This window comes from Sorghum bicolor, chromosome 9 (genome assembly GCF_000003195.3).
Source record: "Sorghum bicolor cultivar BTx623 chromosome 9, Sorghum_bicolor_NCBIv3, whole genome shotgun sequence".
Classification (NCBI taxonomy): domain Eukaryota; kingdom Viridiplantae; phylum Streptophyta; class Magnoliopsida; order Poales; family Poaceae; genus Sorghum; species Sorghum bicolor.
The window spans coordinates 53,521,190-53,544,559 of NC_012878.2; the positions used below are offsets into that span (position 1 = coordinate 53,521,190).

Genomic DNA, 23,370 nt, shown 5'->3' on the forward strand with positions numbered 1-23,370 from the left:
CAGATTGTTCCGCGTCTAAGTTGCAATCCCGTTGATGCTATACCGAGTCAGCAAGAATCAACATGGATGCCGGCACACAGATCAAGTCAATGGACAACAATGATGCTTAGTTTTCAAAAATTTGAATAGTATAAAGAATCAACCTACTTAGTTGTTACGATGTCAAGGAGAATAGTATAAAGTATCAGCAACATATTAAGTTGTTGATACTTTATATATTTTTTCAAATATGGTAACAACTTTAAATGTAAAAACTCAACTACAAACATGTAGATCTGTTTGAGTACTATAATTTTAGTATAAAGGATGCATTTATTTGACAACATATAAAAAAGATATTAATTTCTAATGCAACAAGCGAAAGTACATGATTATTATAATGCTGAAATTTTATATATTTTTGGAGCATTTTAACTTCAATAAATGAAAAAAAAATCAAAACTAGAAAGTTGTAGATCTGGTCGAGATCTACAATTTTCATATAAAAACCATATTCATCCGACGTCGTATCTAAGAGTTCTAATTTTTCGAAAATTTGATCTTGTCACGTCATTCCCAATGTGGCAACAAACTTTTCTACGTAAAAAACGTCGTCAAATATGTTGTATCTTGGCACGCATGTGGCACGATTATGTTATTTGGTCGTGCCAGCGGAATTAACGTGATCAAAGAGACTATGTTGAAAGGATTAATATTAAAATATTTATTAAAAAAGATTAAAATATAAAAAAAAACTCTGCATGTCTACCCTGTATGGTCGTGTGCCAGTTACAGACTGTTCCCTTTCCAATTAGACAAAAAATGTAACACTTATAAACTATATGATTTAATTTGATGGTTTAAAACAAACATTGTAATCATGTATGCTTGATTTGTTTTATATCAAATAGCAATACAATGATATACAAAATAGTATTCATGATTGACCCTGGCTACGTAGAAAACATTGAACAGTTTACAAACAGTGAAATAATCTCTCAAGTGTATGACCTATCTTTATAGCTATCTGCATGCTAGATTTGAGACTCTTACAGACGACGATACATGTCTATGGGTTTCACATGCCCTCAACGTGGCTCCAAGTGAGTATAGGAGGCTTCATTGATAGACATGGATGGTCCCCGAGCTGCTGGCACCGCCCTCGCACCGTTGAGATCCGTCCCCGTCACAGGCACCCCGTCCGCGGTCACCGTGAGACCATGGCCTGGCACCACGAAGGCTGGCGCGGCGGGCGCCGGCAGCGTGATGGATCGGCTATTGAGCATGACGACGACTGATGCCATGCTGGGGCGGAGGTGCGGGTCCTCCTGGACGCAGAGCAAACCGATGTGGATGCACCTCAGCATCTCCTGCGGCCGGCGCCCCTCGTCGGGGCACCCCTCCAGCAGCGGCTGCACGCTCCCGCGGCTCCACTGCTTCCAAACCTGCCCATGCGGCCATGTCATGCATGCATAACAAGTATATTAGCCTTTACACGGAGTTAGGATACCCAAAAAAACAAAAATTAAAAATAAATAAAGGTTCTAGTTGATGCTTCGATCATGACATTAACAAGATCAGGGATCCGTACATAGGTAAGAAGATCTTCAGAGGGTCCGGAAGCATGCGTGTACGCGTTGCGTCGTCCGGTGACGATCTCGAGGATAAGGACACCGTAGCTGAATACGTCCGATTTGGCCGAGAAGATGCCATGCAGGGCGTACTCCGGCGACATGTACCCGCTGTATCTCGGAAACACACGACACATCAGAAAAGTTCAGGCGTTCGACTTGAATTCAACCCGAGATGCATTTTGGAGATTGGAGATACCAAAGCACTGTTCACTTACTATGTTCCAGCAATGCGGCTGGTGTTTCCTACACTGGAGTCGATGCTGAATAGCTTGGCCAGGCCGAAGTCGGAGATCTTGGGGTTCATGTTCGCGTCCAGCAAGATGTTGCTGGCCTTGAGATCGCGGTGGATGATGGTAAGCCTCGAGTCCTCATGGAGGTAAAGGAGACCTCGGCTAATCCCCTCGATGATCTTATGCCTCAGTCCCCAGCCTAGCTCCTCCTGCCGTACAGGATCTGCGTGTTGAATTTACTCAAATTATTAGCGAACGGAGTGTCATAGTGATCTGGAGTGAAATGATACAGTTAGGATCATGGTTGTCTGAAAATGCAGCACCAAAGAGGATTTTGTCGAGGCTGTTGTTGGTGAGGAACTCGTAGACGAGGAGCCTCTCGTGTTCCTCGATGCAGCACCCGAGCAGGCGCACCAAGTTCCTATGCTGGAGCTTCGCCAAAAGGACCACCTCGTTCTTCATCTCCACCTGTCCCTGCTGCGAAGTTGCTGACAGCCTCTTCACTGCAATCTCCTGGCCGTCTTGCAGTGTGCCCTAGACAAGCAGAGCAGTGAAATCAGATCAAAATCAGGCACTTTAGAGCTGGTTAGTCAGATCAATTTCAATGTTCCTGCATGTTTAGAGTTACTTTGTAAACTGGTCCAAACCCGCCTTCCCCAAGCTTGTTTTCCACTGAAAAGTTGTCGGTGGCAGCTCGTAGGGTGCTCAAATTATATAGGAGAGATTCTGAACTTGCCATGCCATCTGCTTCTTCTTCATTTCCTGTGAGAAAGCAGCAAAGCCGGTCATTCATGTAGATTGTAGCACGATCTTCGTCAGAGAAGGTAGTCTTGTTCTGGCACTTACTGACGCTTGCAACCTGCACATCCCTGCGTGGCTTTCTGTTCCTCTTGCAGAGATAGAGAGCGACTAGCAACAGCACCAGCAGCGTGACAGCAGCAGGAATTGACACAAGAAGAGCTGTCCTGTTCCTGACCGTGTGATTGCCCCCTGCGCAGACCCGTACAAATTTCACAGCATAAGCTATTTCAAAGTTTTTGTTCAAGTCCTATAAGGCCGTGTTTAGGTCCTGTTTAGATGGTGGAGGAAAAAAATTTTGGGTGTCACATCGGATGTGTCGGAACAATATCGGGAAAGGTTTTTAGAAACTAATAAAAAAACAAATTACATAGCTCGTCAGGAAACTGCAAGACAAATTTATTAAGTATAATTAATCTATCATTAGCATATGTGGGTTACTGTAGCACTTAAGGCTAATCATGAAGTACTTAGGCTTAAAAAATTCGTCCCGTGATTTTCAACCAAACTGTGTAATTAGTTTATTTTTTTATCTACATTTAATGTTCCATGCATTTGTCCAAAGATTCGATGGGATGGATGAAAAATTTTTGAGGAGAAAAAATTCCGTGACATTATAGCATTTTCGTTTGTTTGTGATAATTATTGTTCAACCATAGACTAACTAGACTAAAAAGATTTGTCTCGTACATTTCAACTAAACTGTGCAATTAGTTTTTATTTTTGTCTATATTTAATACTCCATGCATGCGTTTAAAGATTCGATGTGACGGAGAATCTTAAAAAATTTCAGGTTTTAAGGGTGGAAGTAAGGCCTTGTTTACTTCCCAGAAAATTTTGCAAAATTTTTCAGATTCTCCGTCACATCGAATCTTTAGACGCATGCATGGAGTATTAAATATAGACGAAAATAAAAACTAATTGCACAGTTTGGTCGAAATTGACGAGACGAATCTTTTGACCCTAGTTAGTCTATGATTGGACAATATTTGTCAAATACAAACGAACATGTCACTATTCATATTTTGCAAAAAAATTTGGAAGTAAACAATGCCTAAACAAGGCCTAAAACTAAAAGGTCGAGCCTATTTTTCATTCTACCCCTTAGAAAGAAACAATCCAACAGACTCTAGGGGGGACTTTCTTTAGTACGAAGGGAAAGCCAACTTGACTTCCTTCTTCTAGGTCTCTCCGACGCCCACACCAGGCCCTCTCCCGTCCGCCTCCGGCAGGCTCGCCAGAGAGCGTCGGGAGCGGGGCCTCAACCTTCCGTAGCTAGTTGTAGTAGTGTTAGCTTATGTAGCTTCTTCAGAGTGCCTTCATGGCGTTAGCCCCTTGTGGAAACCGCTGTCCCCGAAGCGCCGCCGTCGTTGTTGCCGTGTTCATCGGCTTCGTCGTCGTCGTCGTCGTCGAAATCGCAACCCAGGTAAGCGAAAATAAAATAAAATCGCTCCATCATCCCGTCGCCTTCCCCCACCGTGGCTCAGATCCTCCATCCTCTACCTCCACTTCGCCAGATCCGAGCTCCGACTCGCATCCACTGCAGCTCGCCTCCGCCCCCACCTTTATCTTGCAGCCATCAATCCGGTCGATCCAAACTCCTTGGCAGCTCTTCAACCGATGTTGGGCCGACATCTTCGTCATCCCCTGGGATTTGACACCGAGCTTCATCCTCAACCTCTGGCGACGACAACAAAATTACTCTTCGGTCGTTTGGAAAGTACTTCTTCATCGCGGCTCCGTCGGCCCAACTTCAACCGTCGCAACGCGTGGTCTCTCCATCTGGGTGTATGCGCCATCGGCGCCCCTGCGGCCCCTCGTCGTCAAACTCATCGGCGTCAACGTCACCGTTGTTGTTGCTATTCTTATCCGGTCATAGGACCTTGTTGTAATTCGATCTCTGCAGAGGACCTAGTTGTAAAACGGTTGCTTAATATATATATAATTTGCTGTTGTAAAAAAAAGACTCTTTGCTTATTTAGCCTAGTCAAGACACCAGCAAGTCCAAAAGACACAGCAGCACCGTCTCGCGGCATGGAACATGGGTGATGGACACGTTAGTGCGCCGCGGCAGCAGCCGAGTTTATAACCACAGCGTCAACTATCATAACATCAAACGCGTAAAGCCAGTAAGACCACAAGGAAAGTGACAGGACTACGGACTGCGATGCGATTACTTCGGGGCTTCGGGCTAGAACCATTCAACGTTTGTCACCGTGGAAATCCTACCGGGAGCAGTCATTTGTGTCTACTGCCCGCCCCAAAATAAGTATAGCTAGTTTGACTAGATTTATTAAAATATTAACAATATCTGTATCTCTTAATAAATTTATAGATTGAACAATTTCCTATCTAATGAAACTAACTATATACTATACATATTAATATTTTCTTATATATATATATAGTTAAAGAAAAAAAACTGAGAAACAAAAATATCGCTTATTTTGGGACAGGTGAGTAGGACTTGTTTAGATCCCATAAATCAAAACTGATATCTACAATATATTTTTTTTATTTTAGTATTAGAGCACTTTTCAATCTTATTAATTTATGAGAATCAAACAGGACATAAGGCTACGTTTCTAGAAATTCCCACACTACTCAAATTTAAGTGCACCATAGGAGACATACATTTTTTGTTTTTCTATACAGCGTAATGAGAAACAGATCCCATGTTTTGGAAAAGAAGTGGCCGGTGGAGTCAACTTTCAACTAGGTTGCCATTTCTGTCCAGTCAAGACGCAAAGATTGAAACGAAAAGTAAAAAATGTCCAAAAACAATAAACTAGTAAGTGGTCCGGTGGTCCCTCGACACTAGTGGAGTGTGTGCTACGGATAGTGGACACGTTAACGCGGCAATAGTAGCATATGGACTACTTATGAGCAGCTTTTGTGTCAGTGGACAATAGCTATTACTGTCTCCACAATGTTTCAGTCAACAACTAGTCCATAAAGTGGGTCTCATATAAGATAAAAAATTATTTCTCTTTACAATCCTGTGCAAAGCTAAGAAAGAGAGTAAGAGCATCTCCAAGAGATTAGCCAAAAAGACTAGTCAAATTTACTGATTTAGCTACTCTCTAAACTAGATTTGACAAAAAGATATTAGAGTACTCCAACAGACTCTATAAAAGATGACTAGTGAGGTAGGCTATCCAAAAGTAGAGAGCGAATAAGGTGGGATGGAGAGTTTCTAAATTTGAAGAGTCATTTACAGAGTCTGTTGGAGATGTTTTTTCTTCAACAATAGCAAAATGTAGCTTTAGAAAATAATTTGGCTAATCTCTTGGAGATGCTCTGGAGTGAGAAAAAGTAATTTTTTTTTATTCCATGGGTAGTCCATAAGCTTATGGGTATCTTTTGCTATGGACTCCTCTATGGACTGGTCTCACAGTGTTCCAATTTTATCTGATAGTAAATATTTTAATCTTATGGACTACGGCACACATGACAGGACAAGAGACCGAAGACGTTGGCCGTTGACTCACCGGTGTTTCCGGGCACGGAGTGGTTGCTGCCGTTGATCGGCCCACCTCCGGGAACCGGGGCGGCGGCCGGCGACATGGCCATGGCCTCCTGGGCAGCCTGGACGTTGTAGAACGGGTACACCTCGAACCGGATGGAGCAGCTCCGCCCGATGACCCGGCCGCCCTGCTTTCCGTCGCAGCAGTTCGGGATGAACGCGACGGCGTTGACGAGGCAGCGGTTGCAGTCATCGGCGGCGAGGTCCCGCGTGCACTGCGCCATGCCGAAGATGTTCACGAACGGCGTGACGGCGGTCTCCCCGGCCGCGAACATCCGCGGGGACGCGAACGCCGCCGTCGCCGTGAGGTTGCCCATCAGCGCGCCGAGCCGCGACGTGAACTCCTCCGGCCGCGTCGCGTTCTGCGCGTTCCACGCCCAGAGCCTCACCGACGAGTCGGCGACGCCGAAGAAGCTCTCGTTGGAGTGCCGCAGCAGGCACTCGTCGTAGATGAGCATGCGTTCCTTCTGGCCAGGGCAGGTGCCGGCCATGTGGCGCGCCGAGCCGTCGAGGCAGGCGAGGCACGCCGACGCGTTGACGTCGCCGCGGCACTGCGCGAGGCCGTACGCCTGCTGCTGGCCGGGCGCCCCGCCGGTGACGTTGTCGGCGAACCCGGACGACGCGGCCGCGGCGGCGGGGAGGGAGGAGAGGAGTGCGTCGAGGTTGGCCTGGAACGCGCTGCCGCGCGTGTAGTTGGTGTTGCTCGGGCAGTCGGTGTACCATGGGTCGTCGGCGTTGGCCGTGGCGACGAGCAGGGACGAGCTGATGAAGAGGAGGGGGAGGAGGTTCCACATGGCTCCCGATCCGGAGGATGGTGACTGCATGCTAGTACACTGCAGGTTGCTGGCTCGCTTCGCTTCTGCGTGGTCTGACTGACAGTCTATCGCTGGCCAGTTCTTGTATCAAGTTTAACGAAATTCCCCAAGTTTTTTTTTTTGCAAAAACCCCAAGAGAAAAAAAATTGCAGTGATACAATTCCTTCAAGTTAAGCATGGTATGGCCCGATAGACTTCCGTAGGCCATAGGAGTAGTAGCTGGGCACGTTCAGCCCGTTGGGCTCGACAGCTCACCAATTCCTTTTGATGGGCTTACACGAAATGGCGTAGCCCAGGAGTCGAGTTCGAATTTGGGGCCTATGACTATGAGCATTCGCCTGGTTGGCGTAGGGAGCGCGGTCTCCTCGCTAGACCAGACCACCGGCTGGTTTAGCCAAGATTAACGTGAATTCGGGATATTTGGCATCGAGTGTCATGGCGCGTGACGAGAGACAATTTCCCTAGTAGTGGAAGGAAACATTGACACAAAGGTGAGATGGGCAGGTATGACGTTATTGTACGTTCTAGAAATAAAGTCTAGAATGGAGAATTTGCAAGGATTGACCTCGTATTCGAAGGGCAAAGTTTAAATATTGATGCTCATTTTATAGCTCGAAGTTCTATATACTTATCACTAGATAGACATTGGTCTTATTTAGTTCGCGAAAATTTTTAGCTTTGCCTACTGTAGCACATTCATCTTTATTTGATAATTATTGTTCATTCATGGACTAACTAGACTCATTGGAAACTAAATCACGCCATGTTTGGTTTTAGGAGCCCCCCAATGGCATTTATAAGTATGTTTCATTGAATGAATAAGACAGTGCTTCACTCAAAAAAAATTGACTGGACCAAAATTTCTAATCTATCCACAATTACAATTAAGTAATCCTTTTCAAGATCAACAGCTGAAAAAAAATATTCCTCTCAAACACTGTAACACATCTCTACGTGTTTGCTTTTGAATTTGAGGGGGAAAAAAGAATAAAAGTCCTGAAATTTCTATGGAAAGAGCACAACTGAATGGTCCACGTCATCCTCTTCTACGATAATCCTGTAATCATTAACGCGACTCCAAGTCAGAGACTCAAACTTTGTTGATCGACTGCTCCTCTCCTTCTGGCTCCACCAGCCTCTCTACGGGGACTACGACGGCCGGCTTGGTTGGCGCCTTGGTGATGACATTGCGACGAGGCGTTTTCTGAACATGAGGAGGACGGATGCCATGCGGGGCAGGAGCTGCAGATCCTAGAGACGCAGAGGCTGTGGATGCACCTCAGCATCTCCTACCTGTCCGACTCCTCATCCAGTACCCATCCGTGGTTGGAAATGTCCGATTTGGCCGAGAAAATGCCGTGCTGGGCGTACTCCGGCGTCATATATCCGCTGCAATTCTAGAAGACGCGTCATGGATATCAGCAGGCGTGCATACCGCTTGGACCACCTCGCGCGAGCAGCAAATCAACAACTCAGGCGCGTCACAGAGTAAAACTTAGTACGTTATAAAAATGAGTTAAATATGGGCTAATAGACTCAAACCACATTAGCTCAATAGCTCTTGATAACCCACATTTAAGCATTGTATTTTTTTACATTAAAAAATCAGGGCTAATTAACTCCTTTTAAAAAACAGGTCTAACTACTAGCCCCCCTGCAATGCAAAGCCTTTCTTGCACCTCTCGTGTTTCTTCAACTCATCTGCACCGCTTCTTTCCTTTTTGCCAAAAGATAATCCAATGCTTCAGTCTTCGAAATACAACCAGCAAAGATATTCACATCATCATTCTGTATACCAAACCAACAGTTCCGGGTTGGAAATACAACCAGCAGGAATATAATCCAATCCTGGGTATATCCAACTTTACCAATTAAGTAGCACAACGAAAGTTTCCGAGTTGGAGAGCTAGTAAATTTGGAGAGATATTTGCATAATCTGTTGGAGATGTTAGCTATATTTATCTTTATAAAAAGTTAGCTTCATCCTAAAGTTGCTCTAACAATTGACAAGAATTTCGTCGCTGTGGTCAGTTGCTCATCGTTGGCCCCTGTCCCGGCTCCATGTTCCCAGCGTCCGCGTTGTGCCGGAATTCTCTTCTCGGCGTTAGCGTTCTGCTGGAATTCCGCGTGCGGGTCGTCGACGGCTATGCAGCTTTGACAAAATGACAATTGTGTAGACAACGTTAACCTTGCAGAGAAAACATAGTACGGCAGAAAGTATGGTCATGGGGTGCCCTTTTGCAAATGATTTCTAGTCTGCAATCGGCTTTTTTTTTAATGATCCAGAAATCCGGCTTTGTATTATCATAAGAAAGAGTCAGCACAACAGTAGATTACATGTGCGAGGGGCGCGACCAGCCATGGCCTAGGCCATGGAGGTTTCATTTGGTACCCAACAATGGACTATTACATAAAAGGAACAGTAGCAACTGACAAAGGTTTAAGGGCATGCCCGCCTTAAATCGACCAGAGGTAACAATCCTCTTTTATCTTGAAGAAAATGCCCCGCTCATTCCTCCTGCTATTTCTGAAAATAATTGTATTTCTTTAATTCCATAAGGTCCAAAGAGTTAGAATTGCCAAGGAGTGACCCATTTTGTTACCATTCTCTACTAGTTGCGAGAAGCAACCTTTCAAATCATTATTTTCATGCCAAGATTGTGGGTGCAGCATCTGACATCCACTCCATGCAGCAACCAGAGACCAGACCTTTCTTGCTACTGGGCATTCAAAGAAAAGATGGTGCGCAGTCTCTAGGTTTCTCTCACACAACGCACAAAAATAGTTGTTGATCCAACCTCTTAGCTGTAAACGTTGCGATGTCCAAAGTCTGTCTTGCAGAAGCAGGCAGATGAAAAATTTGCCCAGGCCTTCCAAATCAGGTTTGGGAAGTTTGACCTTGTTTGCCCTTCAAACTGGATCAGGTAGGCTGTCCGAGCAGTGTATTCACCAGAGCTTTCTAAGGTCCAGATAATCTTGTCGTCTTCTTCATCTGAGTCTGCAAGGTAAATGTCCTCTGCTTCAATTGCTCTCCAAAGCTTGAAGTATTCATGCAGCAGTTCTGGTGTTAGGTCAAAAGCTATGTCAGAAACCCAGGCTCCATCAACCAATGCTTCTCTTACTGATCGATTTTTTCGCTTGCTATGATTGTAAAACAGGGGGCACATGATAGGTGGAGCCTGCCCATCTAACCAACTAGAGAGCCAGAAGGAAGCCTTTCTCCCATTGCAGACAGTGACTCTTGTCGCAGCTGCAAAAAGTGTTGCATCCACTACATCGATCGGTAGTTTCGTGCCATTACATGGACGTTCAGGGTTGGTCCATGAAAACCATAGCCACCGTAAGCGTAGTGCCCTGCTGAATTTTTCCAGGTCCAGGATTCCGAGGCCGCCAAATTCAATAGGCCTAGTCACCAAGACTCAAGCAACCTTGAATTTTCCCCCACTAATCTCTTTATCCCCCGTCTAGAGAAACCGTCGCCGCATCTTGTCCAGGTCTTCATAAAGCTGTTTTGGAGGTTTCATTGCTGTCATCAAGTAAACAGGTATTGCACTGATCACTGATCTGACAAGTTGTCTTCTACCGGCCTGGTTGAGCAATTTTCCTTGCCATTCAGCTAATTTTGATCTAGCTTTGTCCACATATCCTTGGACATGTACCACCTTTAGTCTTCCAAGGGTCAATGGTAACCCCAGGTAGGTCACTGGGAAGCCCACTCTCTTGCCCACAAAGGAACTCAGGATAATGTCCAAATTTAACTCTGAACATCTTATAGGAGCTACTGTGCATTTTTCCAAGTTTAGCCTTAAACCCGTGGCTGCTCCAAAATCTTCCAGAATTGAAAAAAGGGCGTGGACTTCAGCTTGTATAGGATTGACAAAAATTACTGCATCATCAGCATAAAGGGAGAGGCGCAGTCTTGCAGTTCTTCCTCTGAGTGGGGAGAGAGTCCCATTTAAAGTTGCTACATCTAAGAGCCGCTGCAGAGTATCAATTGCTAGAATGAAAAGGTATGGAGACAAAGGGTCACCTTGCCGAGCAATCGGCTTTTCTACTCCCATTCTCTCCTCTGCTAGCAGGTTGGGCGATATCCACAACATTTGTTGCCTATAGCTAACCTTCCTCGGAAACATTTAAACACATTTGTTGCCCTATGCTGTTGGCAGCTTTGGAAGCTTCGAAATGGAGTTGTCTTCAGGTCTGAAACAACTAGTCTCCAACAGACGTTTTCAGCCTGTATCCTGACGCCAATCTATGGAAGCTTAGACTACCTAGGAAGGACAGCTGCAATGTAAGAAAAATGATCACTTGAGTATCAAATGATGTTAACATTTCTGTAACTTAGTGCCGGCCAAAGGCACCATTCAATCAATACAAAAATTCAGCTGGGCATCCCCGGTGACCACAAAAAAATATACATGCAGGGCCTTCTAGAAAGCTTGTTGTTTTCTACTGTATTCTCGTCTCGTGCCGCCTCAGCATTAAGAAATACTTTGTTGATGCAGTCGGCTGTTAGCGATCCCGGTATACGCAAACACGTCAAGAATCCAACGACTCCTGGCGTTCAGCGTTCAGTTATTCAGAGACGTCCCTCTCCAAGCACATCCGTTGGCCACATCGGCTGGACGACGTTCAGCGTTCGGTTGATTCCGATGAGTTTGGTCACCTTTGTCTAGAAACCGTGTACCTTGTCGTCTCTGGACTGGAACTCTGATGCGCCACCGTGCCAAGTCCCATCCTACATTACACGAGTACGGGTACGAGTATCGGATACGCGGATACACACTTTCTCAAAAGAAAATCCACTAAAATGGTGTATCCGAGTATCCGTATCCGCGTATCCGACGAGTATCGGATACGGATACGTCACTCTCCTTGAGTATCCGTGTAACATAGGTCCCATCTGACATGCACAGACGAGAGACGACAGCAGTGCACGGTTAGTTGGCATGTTAGCATCAGAGCTCTGTCTTTCTCATCCGTACATCGTCGTCAAAAAGCTAGTATAGGACAAACTATTCTAAGTACGTATTGCGTGTATTGCTTCAAATCAAACTATTCTAAGTTTGATGAAAAAGAACCTGCTTGGACTAGTTGCCGGCAAAGTGTACATCGATCACCACCGCCACGTCGGACGATATGGACGATATAAGCTGTTGGGACTCATTGATCCCGTGATCTAGTCCAATTTATGGCCTTAAATTAAGAGGATATAGAGCCCACAGACAGAGGATTGTGTGCAAGTTCTTGAAATCCGACACACAGACAGTTAAACAGATCATACAATTAATGGGTTGTCTGTTTAACAAGCTATTTAATACTTCTATACATCTATGATCAAGTATATAAATATGATTCATATATATTACCATTTTATGGCTACCTAATCACATACTCCCTCCATACCTATAAAGAAAATCGTTTTGGACAAGATTTGGGTCAAACATTGAGAATATAAATCATGAATAACTTTTAAGTTGTTGAATTTGAAAATGTAAAAACCATATGAATAGATTTGTCTTGAAAAATACTTTCATAAAAATATACATATACCACTTTTTGATAATATTTTTATAAAAACAAAGAGTCAAAGTAAGATTTTGAAGACCGTGTCGTTATCCTAAGAGCAAGTATTATGGGTGGCTAGGAGCGGGCTGGATCCCTGTTGGCAGAGAGAGAAAAGGGAAGAGAGTGCCTAGCGGACGTCTCACCAAACGTCGGTATAAAGCGGGCGATATACGTGATGCTCACCCCCATTCGCTGATCTCCTGCCTTGCTTGGTCCTCATTAGTTGCATATGCTCATGCATTGTTATGCCTGCTACTTCCGTATTAATTGAAAGCCATGTCAGACTTTATTTCGCCGGCTAGCGGGTGATGTTATTGTTCTTGCTCCTTTATAGGGCCTTGTTTAGTTCACCCTGAAAACCAAAAAGTTTTCAAGATTCTGCGTCACATCAAATCTTGTGGCACATGCATGAAACATTAAATATAGACGAAAATAAAAACTAATTACACAGTTTAGCTGTAAATCACAAGACGAATCTTTTGATCCTAGTTATTCCATGATTGGATAATATTTGTCACAAACAAACGAAAGTGCTACGGTACCGAAAACTTTTCACTTTTCGGAACTAAACAAGGCCTAGGTATCGAGTGAGTAGACCAGTATTTATTAACTCACGCTTGTCAACAAAAAAAACCCCGCTCATACTAGTTCATCAATTGCTCATTGCACGATATTCAGAAACATTTATAGGTAGCATCCTGATGACTGCATTGTGCACGAACTGAAATTTCAGACAGGGGAACAGGCCGATCACTGCAAGTTGAAATGCGCAAGTAATGACAGAAGCAATATGAGCAATTTCCCTACATGCTTTCCTCCAAACAATGACAGAAGCAAAGATTGGCGGCGTCGTCGCAGCGCATTTGCAGCGGGATGTGGCTTCCGTCTGTGCTGGCAGGCAGCCAACCGCGCGCGTTCTGGCTGCTGCTCTAAGAGCAATTATGGTGGGCTAAGCTGGCTAAATGCTGATGTGGAGGAGAGAAGGGATGAAAGAGAAGAGAAGCAGGCTGTAAGCTTACAGCCAGCACAAAAACCAAGAATCTTTGTGAGAGAGATAAGTGAGCCATGTATTAATAGTGAATAGTTAACTATTGTATGGGTGGGCTGCAAGAAGACTGTAAAGAACCTTACAGCCAGCAAGTGGACTGTATTATTAAACTTGCTCTTACGGTGTCACTAACAACTACGTCCTCTAAGAACCAACAGTAATCAATAAGCTTTCTCAGCCTATTATTTTGTTCTCCAACAAAAACAGCAACGAGAACAACTGAGGCTAAAAACGGCGCAGCGAAGCGTGCTTAACTATCTAGTACCTAGCAGTTCATGATAATCGTTAGTCCGTATATGATTTGGGGCCCTCTGCTGTCTGTGGCTGTGGTGCGAACGCTCCTCTCGAACGCCGCCGGCCCTGGACCACACCCACGTAAAAAGCAACGATTAATTAAAGAGCTCATCTAGATTTTTTTTCAGTGGCAATATTAAACGGAATGCGAATGTGAATACAAGCCACAGCCCACAGGTATACAATACAATAGTATAACAAAAAATGACAAAAACTGTACAAAAGATGCATAATCAGTAACCGTACGCACAATCAAAGTTATGATACAGCCGCATCGATCAGCCGAATCTGCTTTGAGTTTATCAGCCGAATTTGTCAGACATTCAGCAGTATTTTTTTCTCACAACAAATCAACCAACAATATTTTTTATCATAATTTATCAGCTAATAGTACTTTCTATCATGACAGCCAAACGAACAAAACAGATTCGATTATCAGCACACAGCAAACCTTTTTAAAAGCCAAAAAAGAAGAAGCTTCTGAAACTGAAAAGGGAGACCGGGCAAGGGCTGCGGCCTGCGGCTCCGCGGCTGCGTATCTTCACAATCCAGTTGCCACTCCCGTTCCCGTGCCGTCCTTCTAGACGTCCGTGTCTTTGCTTTCCTTAACCCGGCCAAGCGAACGCCAGCCAAGTTACCCACCCGCCAACACGTCGTCTTCTTCTTCTTCTTCCTCCCCTATCTATCTACAAAAGCGACGGCGGGCACACCATCAGCCTCCAGTCGAGTCGAGGGACCTATCCCAGAACCTCACGAGCAAGCGCGCGCAGCCACCGAAAACCATACGCGCTGCCCGCTTCCTGCCGTCGTCGCGGCGCGATCGAGGTGGAGAATCAGAGAGGCGATCCATGAAGGAGGCACTCGTTGCGCTCGCGGGCGGCGGAAAGCGGCTGTCTGCGCGGGAGGAGGAGATACTGGCCCTCCTCGCGGTCTTCCCCGACGGCGGCGGCGGCGGCGGCGGCTCCGACCGTGAGCTCTCCTTCTCCGACCTCGTCGAGGCCGGCGCCAGGCCGCCGAGCGCGGACGCGGACCTTGGCGCCCCGGCGGCAGCGCCGCGGGAGGATCGCGCGACTGCGGGGCACGAGGCGGCGGCAGCTGCGGCGTCGAAGCAGCAGCGGCAGCAGGCGGCGAGGTTGAAGGCGCGGCGGAGCGGCGGCAGTAGGGGGAGCTACGGCGGAGGCGGCGACGGCGTGCTGCTCAACTTCTACGTGCCGGGGCTTCTCACCAGGAGCATGACCACGCCAAGGCACAGCCGCGGGCCGCTGTCGCCCGGGGCCGTCCAGGGCGCGCCGGCGAAACCTGCCGCCGGAAAAGCCAGCAGGTCAGTCCGTCGGTGCCACACCAACGATCATGCTGTTTTACTACAGCTAAAATTTCCATGGTTAATCGCTGTTGCATTTCCTGCCTCTCAGTATCAGCAGAACTCAACTAATCATGCATACATGTGAATTCATTTTCTTAAAAAAATATCAACATCTGCAATTAAGAGGCTGTTTGTCACTGCAATTGACACTGGCATTTGACTAGTTGCAGACTTAGATGACAAGTATTACTGATATTCTATATAGGATTGGAAAAAAATACTGGTAACGATATGGATTAAGTTTGAAACCCATGGATCCCATAGTTTATTTTGAAAGATTTCCACACAGGGTATGTAACCGAACGATGTAATTGGATACTGGATAAACTTAATAACGAACGAGTGGCTAAGTGCTTGATACAAATTCGGAACACCGGCGAGATGCCGATGCCCGCCGCCGCCGCAGCCAACTAGGCTCGGTTCGATCTCACCCACTCCTGTTCTCCTCTCCCAACGGTTACAAGAAGGGGCAGGGAGCCGCCTCCGATATGGGCCACGCAGTGCCGTTCGTTCTGGGCCTAATTGATCCACTGTGGGCCGGAGACGCGTGAGTTTGCCTTCTTCGCCCGCGCCTTCCTCTTGCCTTCCGTTTCCTCTGGATGGGAGACGTCTTGCGGAAGTACGTCTTCAGCTTCAGTCGCTGGAGTGTTACCAGTGACACCCCCCCGTCCTTGAGTTCCAGCTTGTCCCCAAGCTGGTGCACGGGGGAACTGCTGGCGCAGGTCATCTTCATCTTCCCAGGTAGACAATTCCGGTGGCAGAAAGGACCACTGAACCAGAACTTGTGGGATTGTGACGTCGTTTTGGCGGCGTAGACGACGGTCCAGAATCAACTGAGGTACCTGCAACTGGTTAGTGTGATCAGGAAGTGCAGAGCTCACCACAGTTGGCGGTGTTACTGCCTTTTTCAGTTGAGATACGTGAAAAACCGGATGTATAAGACAACCATCAGGTAGCAAGAGCTTGTAAGCTGAGGATCCAATCTTCTCCAGTATTTTGTAAGGACCAAAGAATCTGAAAGACAGCTTGTTAGATGATCGAGTGGCCAAAGAAGTTTGTATATAAGGTTGAGCCTTGAGATAAACCAGATCACCAAGCTCAAAGTTTCTGTCAGATCGATGTTTGTCAGCCTGTGCTTTCATCTTGTTCTGAGCTCTGACAAGGTGTTGCCTGACAATATGTTGCATCAACTCGCGTTCATGAAGCCAATTGTTCAGATCGGCAACTTGGCAGGATTGGGAGATGTCAATTCCAAAATGTTTGGGTTCATGGCCGTATAATACAACAAAAGGTGTTTTGCCCAATGAGGAATGAAATGAGGTATTGTACCAATATTCAGCAAGTGCTAACCAATGAAACCATTTGGTAGGGCATGTACTGACAAAACAGCGAAGGTAGGTTTCTAGACATTGATTAACACGTTCAGTTTGGCCATCTGTTTGTGGGTGGTAGGCACTGCTCATGCGAAGGTCAATGTGTAGAAGCTTAAACAGCTCTTGCCAAAGCTGACTAGTAAAGATTTTATCTCTGTCAGAAACTATAGCATTGGGTAAGCCATGAAGTTTGAAGATATTGTTCAAAAACAGTTGAGCAACTTGAATTGCAGTGAAAGGATGGGACAAGGCCAAAAAGTGGGAGTATTTGGAAAATTTATCAACAACCACTAGAATGCAATTGTAGCCTGCAGATTTAGGTAGTCCCTCAATGAAATCTATAGTTACTACTTGCCAAGCTCCCTCTGGAATAGGCAGGGGGGCCAGAAGGCCAGGGTAGGCAACTCTTTCTGTTTTGGCTTGCTGGCAAATAGAACATTGGGCTACATAGTTTTTGACAGAAAGTTGAAGTTTGGGCCAGGCAAAAATTGTTTTGACTCGGTGGTAAGTGGCTTCAACTCCAGAATGACCACCTATGGCACTAGTATGTAAGGAATGTAGTATTTTAGTTTGCAGAGAAGAGTTAGAGCCAATCCATACCCTGCCTTTGTATCTGATGAGACCATCCTGCAGATTATAATGTCCAACAGTGGGTTGTACAGACAATTCAGTGAGAAGCTGTAAGGCATGAGGATCCTGTTGATAGCCATCTTGAATATCTTGTAACCATACAGGTTTAACCACTGACATGGAATGAATGTCAAAAGTGTCAGAGTGATTGGTTCTGGACAGAGCATCAGCCACTTTGTTCTCTGTGCCTTTCTTGTAGATAATCTTGTAGGAGAGACCCATGAGTTTGGTCAGAGCCTTGTGTTGCCAGGGTGTGGAAAGCCTTTGATCCTCTAGGTGTGTTAAGCTCTTCTGGTCAGTGAGAATGACAAATGGAGATGACTGAAGGTAATGGCGCCAATGATCTACAGCCATAATGATAGCTAGATATTCTTTTTCATAAGTAGATAACCCTTGTGCTTTGGGTCCTAGTGCCTTGCTGACAAAGGCTATGGGATGACCTTGCTGCTGAAGTACTGCTCCAATACCTCGAGCTGAAGCATCTGTCTCAATAGTGAATGGTAAGGAGAAGTTCGGCATAGCTAGAACTGGAGCAGTGATAAGAGCCTGTTTAAGGGCCTGAAAAGATGCTTCTGCAGTAGGTGTCCACATGAATATAGTACCTTTCTTAAGAAGTTCTGTCAAGGGTTTACTAATGAGGCCAAATTGAGCAACAAATTTCCTGTAGTAACCCACCATACCAAGGAAACTTCTCAGATCTTTAACATTTTGAGGTTGTGGCCATTTCCTTATGGTGTCAATTTTGTTAGGATCAGTAGCCACACCTTGGGGGCTGACAACATGTCCAAGGTAAGTGAGTTGTTGTTTGGCAAAGGAACATTTAGTGAGCTTGACATGAAACTGGTGCTTCTGTAAGATTTCCAGAACTGATGACAAATGTTGGAGATGTTCCTCCCAAGTTTTGCTGTATATAAGTATATCATCTATGAAGACCACAACACATTTCCTTAAGAGAGAAGCTAAAATGATGTTCATAACAGCCTGGAAGGTAGCTGGTCCTCCTGTGACTCCATAAGGCATCACACAGTATTCAAAATGCCCATGATGTGTCTGGAATGCAGTTTTGTATTCTTCTCCTTTGGCCATCCTGATTTGGTGAAATCCGGAGCATAAATCCAAGGAAGAGAACCAGTGAGCTCCATGTAATTCATCAAGGAGATCTTCGATAAGCGGTAGGGGGTACTTGTTTTTGGTAGTAATAGCATTTAACCTTCGATAATCAACACACAACCTCCAGTCACCTGTTTTCTTCTTGACTAGTAAGGCAGGAGAAGAGAAAGGACTGGAACTGACTTGTATCCACCCTTTTTGGAGCATATCTGCAATTTGGTTTTCAATCTCTGTTTTCTGGGCAGGATTGTATCTGTAGGGTCTCAAACAGAAAGGAGAAGTCCCTTCCAGTAGAGGAATCTGGTGGTCCCCAGAACGTTCAGGTGGTAAGGTTGTGGGAGGAGCAAAAACTGGTTCAAACTGCTGCAGTAATTGTTGCAAGTCAGGAGGTATGTGTGAAGATTGTGAGCTGGACTCCTCTTTAGACTGTAACTGTACCATGTACAGAATAGAATCTGTCCTCTCCAGTGCTTGCAACTGAGACTGTGAGATTGGTGTGCCCATTTGAGTGGAAGTAGAGATACCCAACAACTGAATCTGTTGGTGGTGGTGTTTGAATTTCAACCACTTCTCACCCCAGTGTATTTCCATTGGACTGTTTAATTCCAACCAGTCCATACCCAGAACTACATCATAACTGGACAATGGTATGATCTTAAAAGTTGTATAGAATGAGTGTCCTTGAATGGCCCACAACTGATTTGGCAGCTGATGAGTGCAGTGAAGCAGTTCTCCATTGGCTACCTTGACTGTGACAGATTGATTCAACTTTTGTCCAGAATCTAAATTCTGAAGGAGGTGAGCACTGATGAAACTGTGAGTACTACCAGAATCCACTAGCATGTACACCTCTCTACCATTCAAATGGCCTCTCAAACGAATGGTTTTAGGTCCTTCAGTACCACTGAGTGCTTGTATAGATATAGCCATCAAGTCTTCTTCTGAATCAGAATTAGACTGTGGAAGAAACTCCAAGTCCTCACCAGTAGTGATACATTTCCATAACTGTTCCATAGCATGCAGGGACACAGTAGCAGGACACTTGTGCTGAGGAGACCATTTTTCACCACACTTGAAACAGAGGCCCTTGGCTCTTCGGTAGTTCTTCAGAGCAGTGACATTGTCATCAGTGGACTTAGATTGTGGTGTGGAAGTTGGCTTCTTCTCATCACTGTGTTTGAAGCTTGGTTTTCCAGTGTCAGAAATATGCTTCATCCCATCACCGGAGGATTTCCGAGAAGTGGAACTGGGTTCAAACCGCTTGACAGGAACCTCTTGGGTGGCGTCCTCCTGCAAAAGGGCCAAAGAACTAGCAGTATCGAGGTCTTGTGGCCTATGCATAACCACAACTGCTCTAATATCTTTCTTTAAACCATCAATAAAACGGTTGGTAATGATAGCAGGTGAGAAAGATGGATCATGCGCTAGTAAATGATGAACAATGTCACTGAATTCTTCTACATATTCTGTGACAGTGGTTGTTTGCTTGGAGTGGAAAAAATGTCTAAGAAGATGGTTGTGTTCATCCTTATCAAAACGATTGCAAATAGCTAGAACAAAAGTTTCCCATGTCATGGTGGTAGTTGGGTTTGGCAGGGTTTGAAACCAAAGAGCAGCAGAACCAGTCATTCTCATAGAAGCTAAGCGAACCCATAAACTAGGATCGGTCTGGTACACATCGAAGTAAGTTTCACAACGTTTGATCCAGAGTTTAGGATTTGTGCCATCAAACTTATGGAACTCTACTTCAGGAAAGGGTGTGGCAGTGGAATACATGGGATAGTGGTAATAATATGGATCAGGCTGCTCAGGATACTCAGTATGAAGTGGGGAAACTTTAGTATGGAGAGATTTCGCACCTGTACCAGAGGGTTGGGTTGGGGCAGTGGTCAACACCACCCCGTAACCCAGCTTGCTGTGGTCTAACGACCCTGGTGCCGCCCTTGATGGGGAAAACTCCAGACGAGCGGAGTTCAGCACCTGCTTGGACGGCGAGGCGAAGTGGTCCTCCCGGATTGAAGTTGTGATCGGCGCTGTGTACTCTTGCCGTGGGGATGAGGGGTTGATGACGTCCAGCACTTGGTCGATGCGCTCGCTGAGATCCAGAACGGTGTGCTCGAGATCGTGGACGCGTTGGTCAACCACCGGCTTCCAATTGTAGAGCTCCGTCTTGAGATCCCGCATCTCCGTCATGGAGGCCTTCAGCTCTTTGATTCCCTTGGAGTTCTCGCCCAGGAGAGCGAGGATCTTGCCGAGTTGTTCTTCCGGGGTCGTCATGGCCATCTGACGACGAGTGAAGTATTGGTGGGATGCCAGAATCGCGATCTACACCACAAATCGATTTGCGTGCTTAGGAATTACAGAGAAATCCTCGGCGGTAGCAGCTCACTACCGATCGAGAATCTCGATCCAACCTGAAGCGTTTGCGAACCGATCGATGGAATACAGAGATCGACGAAACAGGATCGAACCGAATCCGATACCAGATGTAACCGAACGATGTAATTGGATACTGGATAAACTTAATAACGAACGAGTGGCTAAGTGCTTGATACAAATTCGGAACACCGGCGAGATGCCGATGCCCGCCGCCGCCGCAGCCAACTAGGCTCGGTTCGATCTCACCCACTCCTGTTCTCCTCTCCCAACGGTTACAAGAAGGGGCAGGGAGCCGCCTCCGATATGGGCCACGCAGTGCCGTTCGTTCTGGGCCTAATTGATCCACTGTGGGCCGGAGACGCGTGAGTTTGCCTTCTTCGCCCGCGCCTTCCTCTTGCCTTCCGTTTCCTCTGGATGGGAGACGTCTTGCGGAAGTACGTCTTCAGCTTCAGTCGCTGGAGTGTTACCAGTGACAGGGTAGTACAATTATTGCGTTATACTACTGCAACTGTAGTCTGTACTAGTGCAACTGCATGATATCATTAGATGTCCTCGTTAGTCACTGCACAACCCCATTGTTTGGTTTGGTCATCATGAAGGCTTGGTCTGTATCTGGAAAAAAAACACTCTTTTAGTCTTGTTTTCAACCACACGCCGCTGAAAGTTATAATCGATGGACGCTTCCTTTTTTTTCCTGGGACTGGTATCTTTTGGACCAAACGGTTCTTACATCCTTTTGACCTTAGCTTTGTGCCTTTGTGGAGTCAACAATGGAACAACTTATGACCATGAAAATAAAAAAAAAAACAAGGATCGTAATCTGACCAAAGTACACAGGATCAGTGTACCTTTACTCTTGAGAAGCTTCTTCTTTGATACAGTACACCTTTTCAGAAACAGTTCGATTGTTTTTCAGACTTTCAGATTACAGCTCCTGCTTGCTTCAGATTCGTTTGGGATATATTATCTGCACCAAGCTAACAAAACCGACACCCAATCTTTCAGGACACAGAGGGCACTGGGCATCGGCTGCTTTCCGGCGCTGTGGGGACGCGGCCGCGGCCCGGCCAAGGTCTGCAGCTGAAGCTGAGAGACGATCACCGGCGCCGGCCACCAACCGGAGTAGAGTAGCTAGCTTCTTTCATGTGCCTTCGTTTTTGCTCTGCAACTAACAAGCGAGATGTGACCATGCTTCTTGCACCTGTAAAAAATGCCGTCCGTTGCCGTCCTTGCCCTCTCCCTTTCTGGTGTGTCACAGCGATCTCTGTCGCAATTCTTGACGTCTGAACCATCGCCGCCTCGCTTTGAGCCCGGCGGGCCTCACGTTTCAGCTGCCGCATTGCACGAGAGTTCAGAAAGCAAACAGAACAACCTGAACCTGAATCTGAACGAGTGGCCAGTGGCCAGTGGGTAGCTAACGGGACGGGTGCCGTGCCGTGCACCCGCTGCTGCTGGCAAATCAAAGGAGGTGCAATGAAGGCATCGGGGGAAAAAAACCAAGTCTTTGCTTTTGTTCGTGCGAGACTCGTGCCTGTCAGTCGCCTTCCTACTTGTTACTGTAACTGTACTGTGTGTTTCCCAGCTGTGGAGAGTGTTGGCGACGCCTCACCGCACACGACGCATCTGCGCTCGGAGTCGGGAGCTGACCAGCTGAGCGTGGCTGATCGAGCATCGTGAAACGATTGATCTGTATGCCAGCGATGGGGGACTACGAGATGACGAGCGAGCGCGCCAACGCCATCGCTGTACCGTGGCGTACGCTACTGGCTTCTACTAGCCCCCGAGATGTGGCCGGTTTCCGGGGAGAGGCGCGTCCGTTCTGGTGGCGACCTGAGATCGGCAGTCTCACCAGAGAGATTACCGTGTCCCGTACGTACTCTGGGGTTTATTTGAGTCTTGACTCTACCAGTGTCACGTCACGTCCAGTCCGATGCTTGGAAAGATTGAAAATCTGGCTGCCAATGGCGCTTCACCAACACGAACTAAGGCATTGTTTTAGTTCATCCTCAAAACAAAAACTTTTCAACATTTCCCATCACATCGAATCTTGCGGCATATGCATGGAGCATTAAATATAGATAAAAACAAAACTAACTGCACAGTTTATCTGTAAATCGCGAGATGAATCTTTTAAGTCTGGTTACTCCATAATTGGACAATGTTTGTCAAATAAAAATGAAAGCGCTACAGTGTTAAAATCCAAAAACTTTTTAATCTAAACAAGGCCTAAAGATGAAGCATGAGCAACCATTGAGGCCTTATTTAGTTTCCAAAAAAAAATTGCCAAAAAATTTAAATTTCCTATCACATCAAATCTTGCGGCATATGTATGAAATATTAAAACAAAAACTAATTACACGGTTTATCTGTAATTTGTGAGACGGATCTTTTAAACCTAGTTAGTTCATAATTAGATAGTATTTATCAAATATAAACAAAAATGCTACGGTACCCAAAATTCTAAAATTTTGCCAAACTGAAGGCCTGAATTTGTTTGAGAGCCACGGCAGTACGGCACCGCTTCTGACCAAGGCACTAGACTAGAGTACTGACGAACGCGCGCCCGACGCGAGTTTTTTTTTTTCCCTATCGATAACAGAAAAGTGCTGGCTGTTAGCGGCAA

At 45.9% G+C, this 23,370-nt stretch overlaps 2 protein-coding genes and 1 long non-coding RNA gene across 3 annotated transcripts; 2 read left to right on the forward strand and 1 right to left on the reverse strand.

The window, feature by feature from the left end:
- Nucleotides 812-7,019, reverse strand: LOC8077039 (cysteine-rich receptor-like protein kinase 25). Its single transcript, XM_021447173.1, has 7 exons — nucleotides 6,133-7,019; nucleotides 2,690-2,833; nucleotides 2,472-2,605; nucleotides 2,167-2,377; nucleotides 1,829-2,066; nucleotides 1,571-1,721; nucleotides 812-1,424 (listed from the first exon to the last, which is right to left on the reverse strand). Exons 1-7 carry the CDS (start codon nucleotides 6,989-6,991, stop codon nucleotides 1,068-1,070), a joined length of 2,094 nt encoding a protein of 697 aa, XP_021302848.1. The 5' UTR covers nucleotides 6,992-7,019; the 3' UTR covers nucleotides 812-1,067.
- On the forward strand, nucleotides 14,505-21,987 carry LOC8064179 (homeobox protein cut-like 1). Its single transcript, XM_002439953.2, has 2 exons — nucleotides 14,505-15,213; nucleotides 21,753-21,987. Exons 1-2 carry the CDS (start codon nucleotides 14,741-14,743, stop codon nucleotides 21,829-21,831), a joined length of 552 nt encoding a protein of 183 aa, XP_002439998.2. The 5' UTR covers nucleotides 14,505-14,740; the 3' UTR covers nucleotides 21,832-21,987.
- LOC110430049 lies at nucleotides 15,220-21,442 on the forward strand. Its single transcript, XR_002447242.1, has 2 exons — nucleotides 15,220-15,549; nucleotides 21,229-21,442. It is a non-coding gene; the product is annotated as an uncharacterized LOC110430049 (long non-coding RNA).

Excerpts from the sequence above, each read along its gene's own strand:
- LOC8077039 (XM_021447173.1), bottom strand. The coding sequence starts at position 6,991 with ATGCAGTCACCATCCTCCGGATCGGGAGCCATGTGGAACCTCCTCCCC. Across the intron at positions 2,067-2,166 it reads CCTCGACAAAATCCTCTTTG|ATCCTGTACGGCAGGAGGAG; the intron begins GTGCTGCATTTT and ends TTCAACACGCAG. Across the intron at positions 1,722-1,828 it reads AGCCGCATTGCTGGAACATA|CGGGTACATGTCGCCGGAGT; the intron begins GTAAGTGAACAG and ends TCCGAGATACAG.
- LOC8064179 (XM_002439953.2), top strand. The coding sequence starts at position 14,741 with ATGAAGGAGGCACTCGTTGCGCTCGCGGGCGGCGGAAAGCGGCTGTCT. Across the intron at positions 15,214-21,752 it reads GCCGCCGGAAAAGCCAGCAG|GACACAGAGGGCACTGGGCA; the intron begins GTCAGTCCGTCG and ends CCAATCTTTCAG.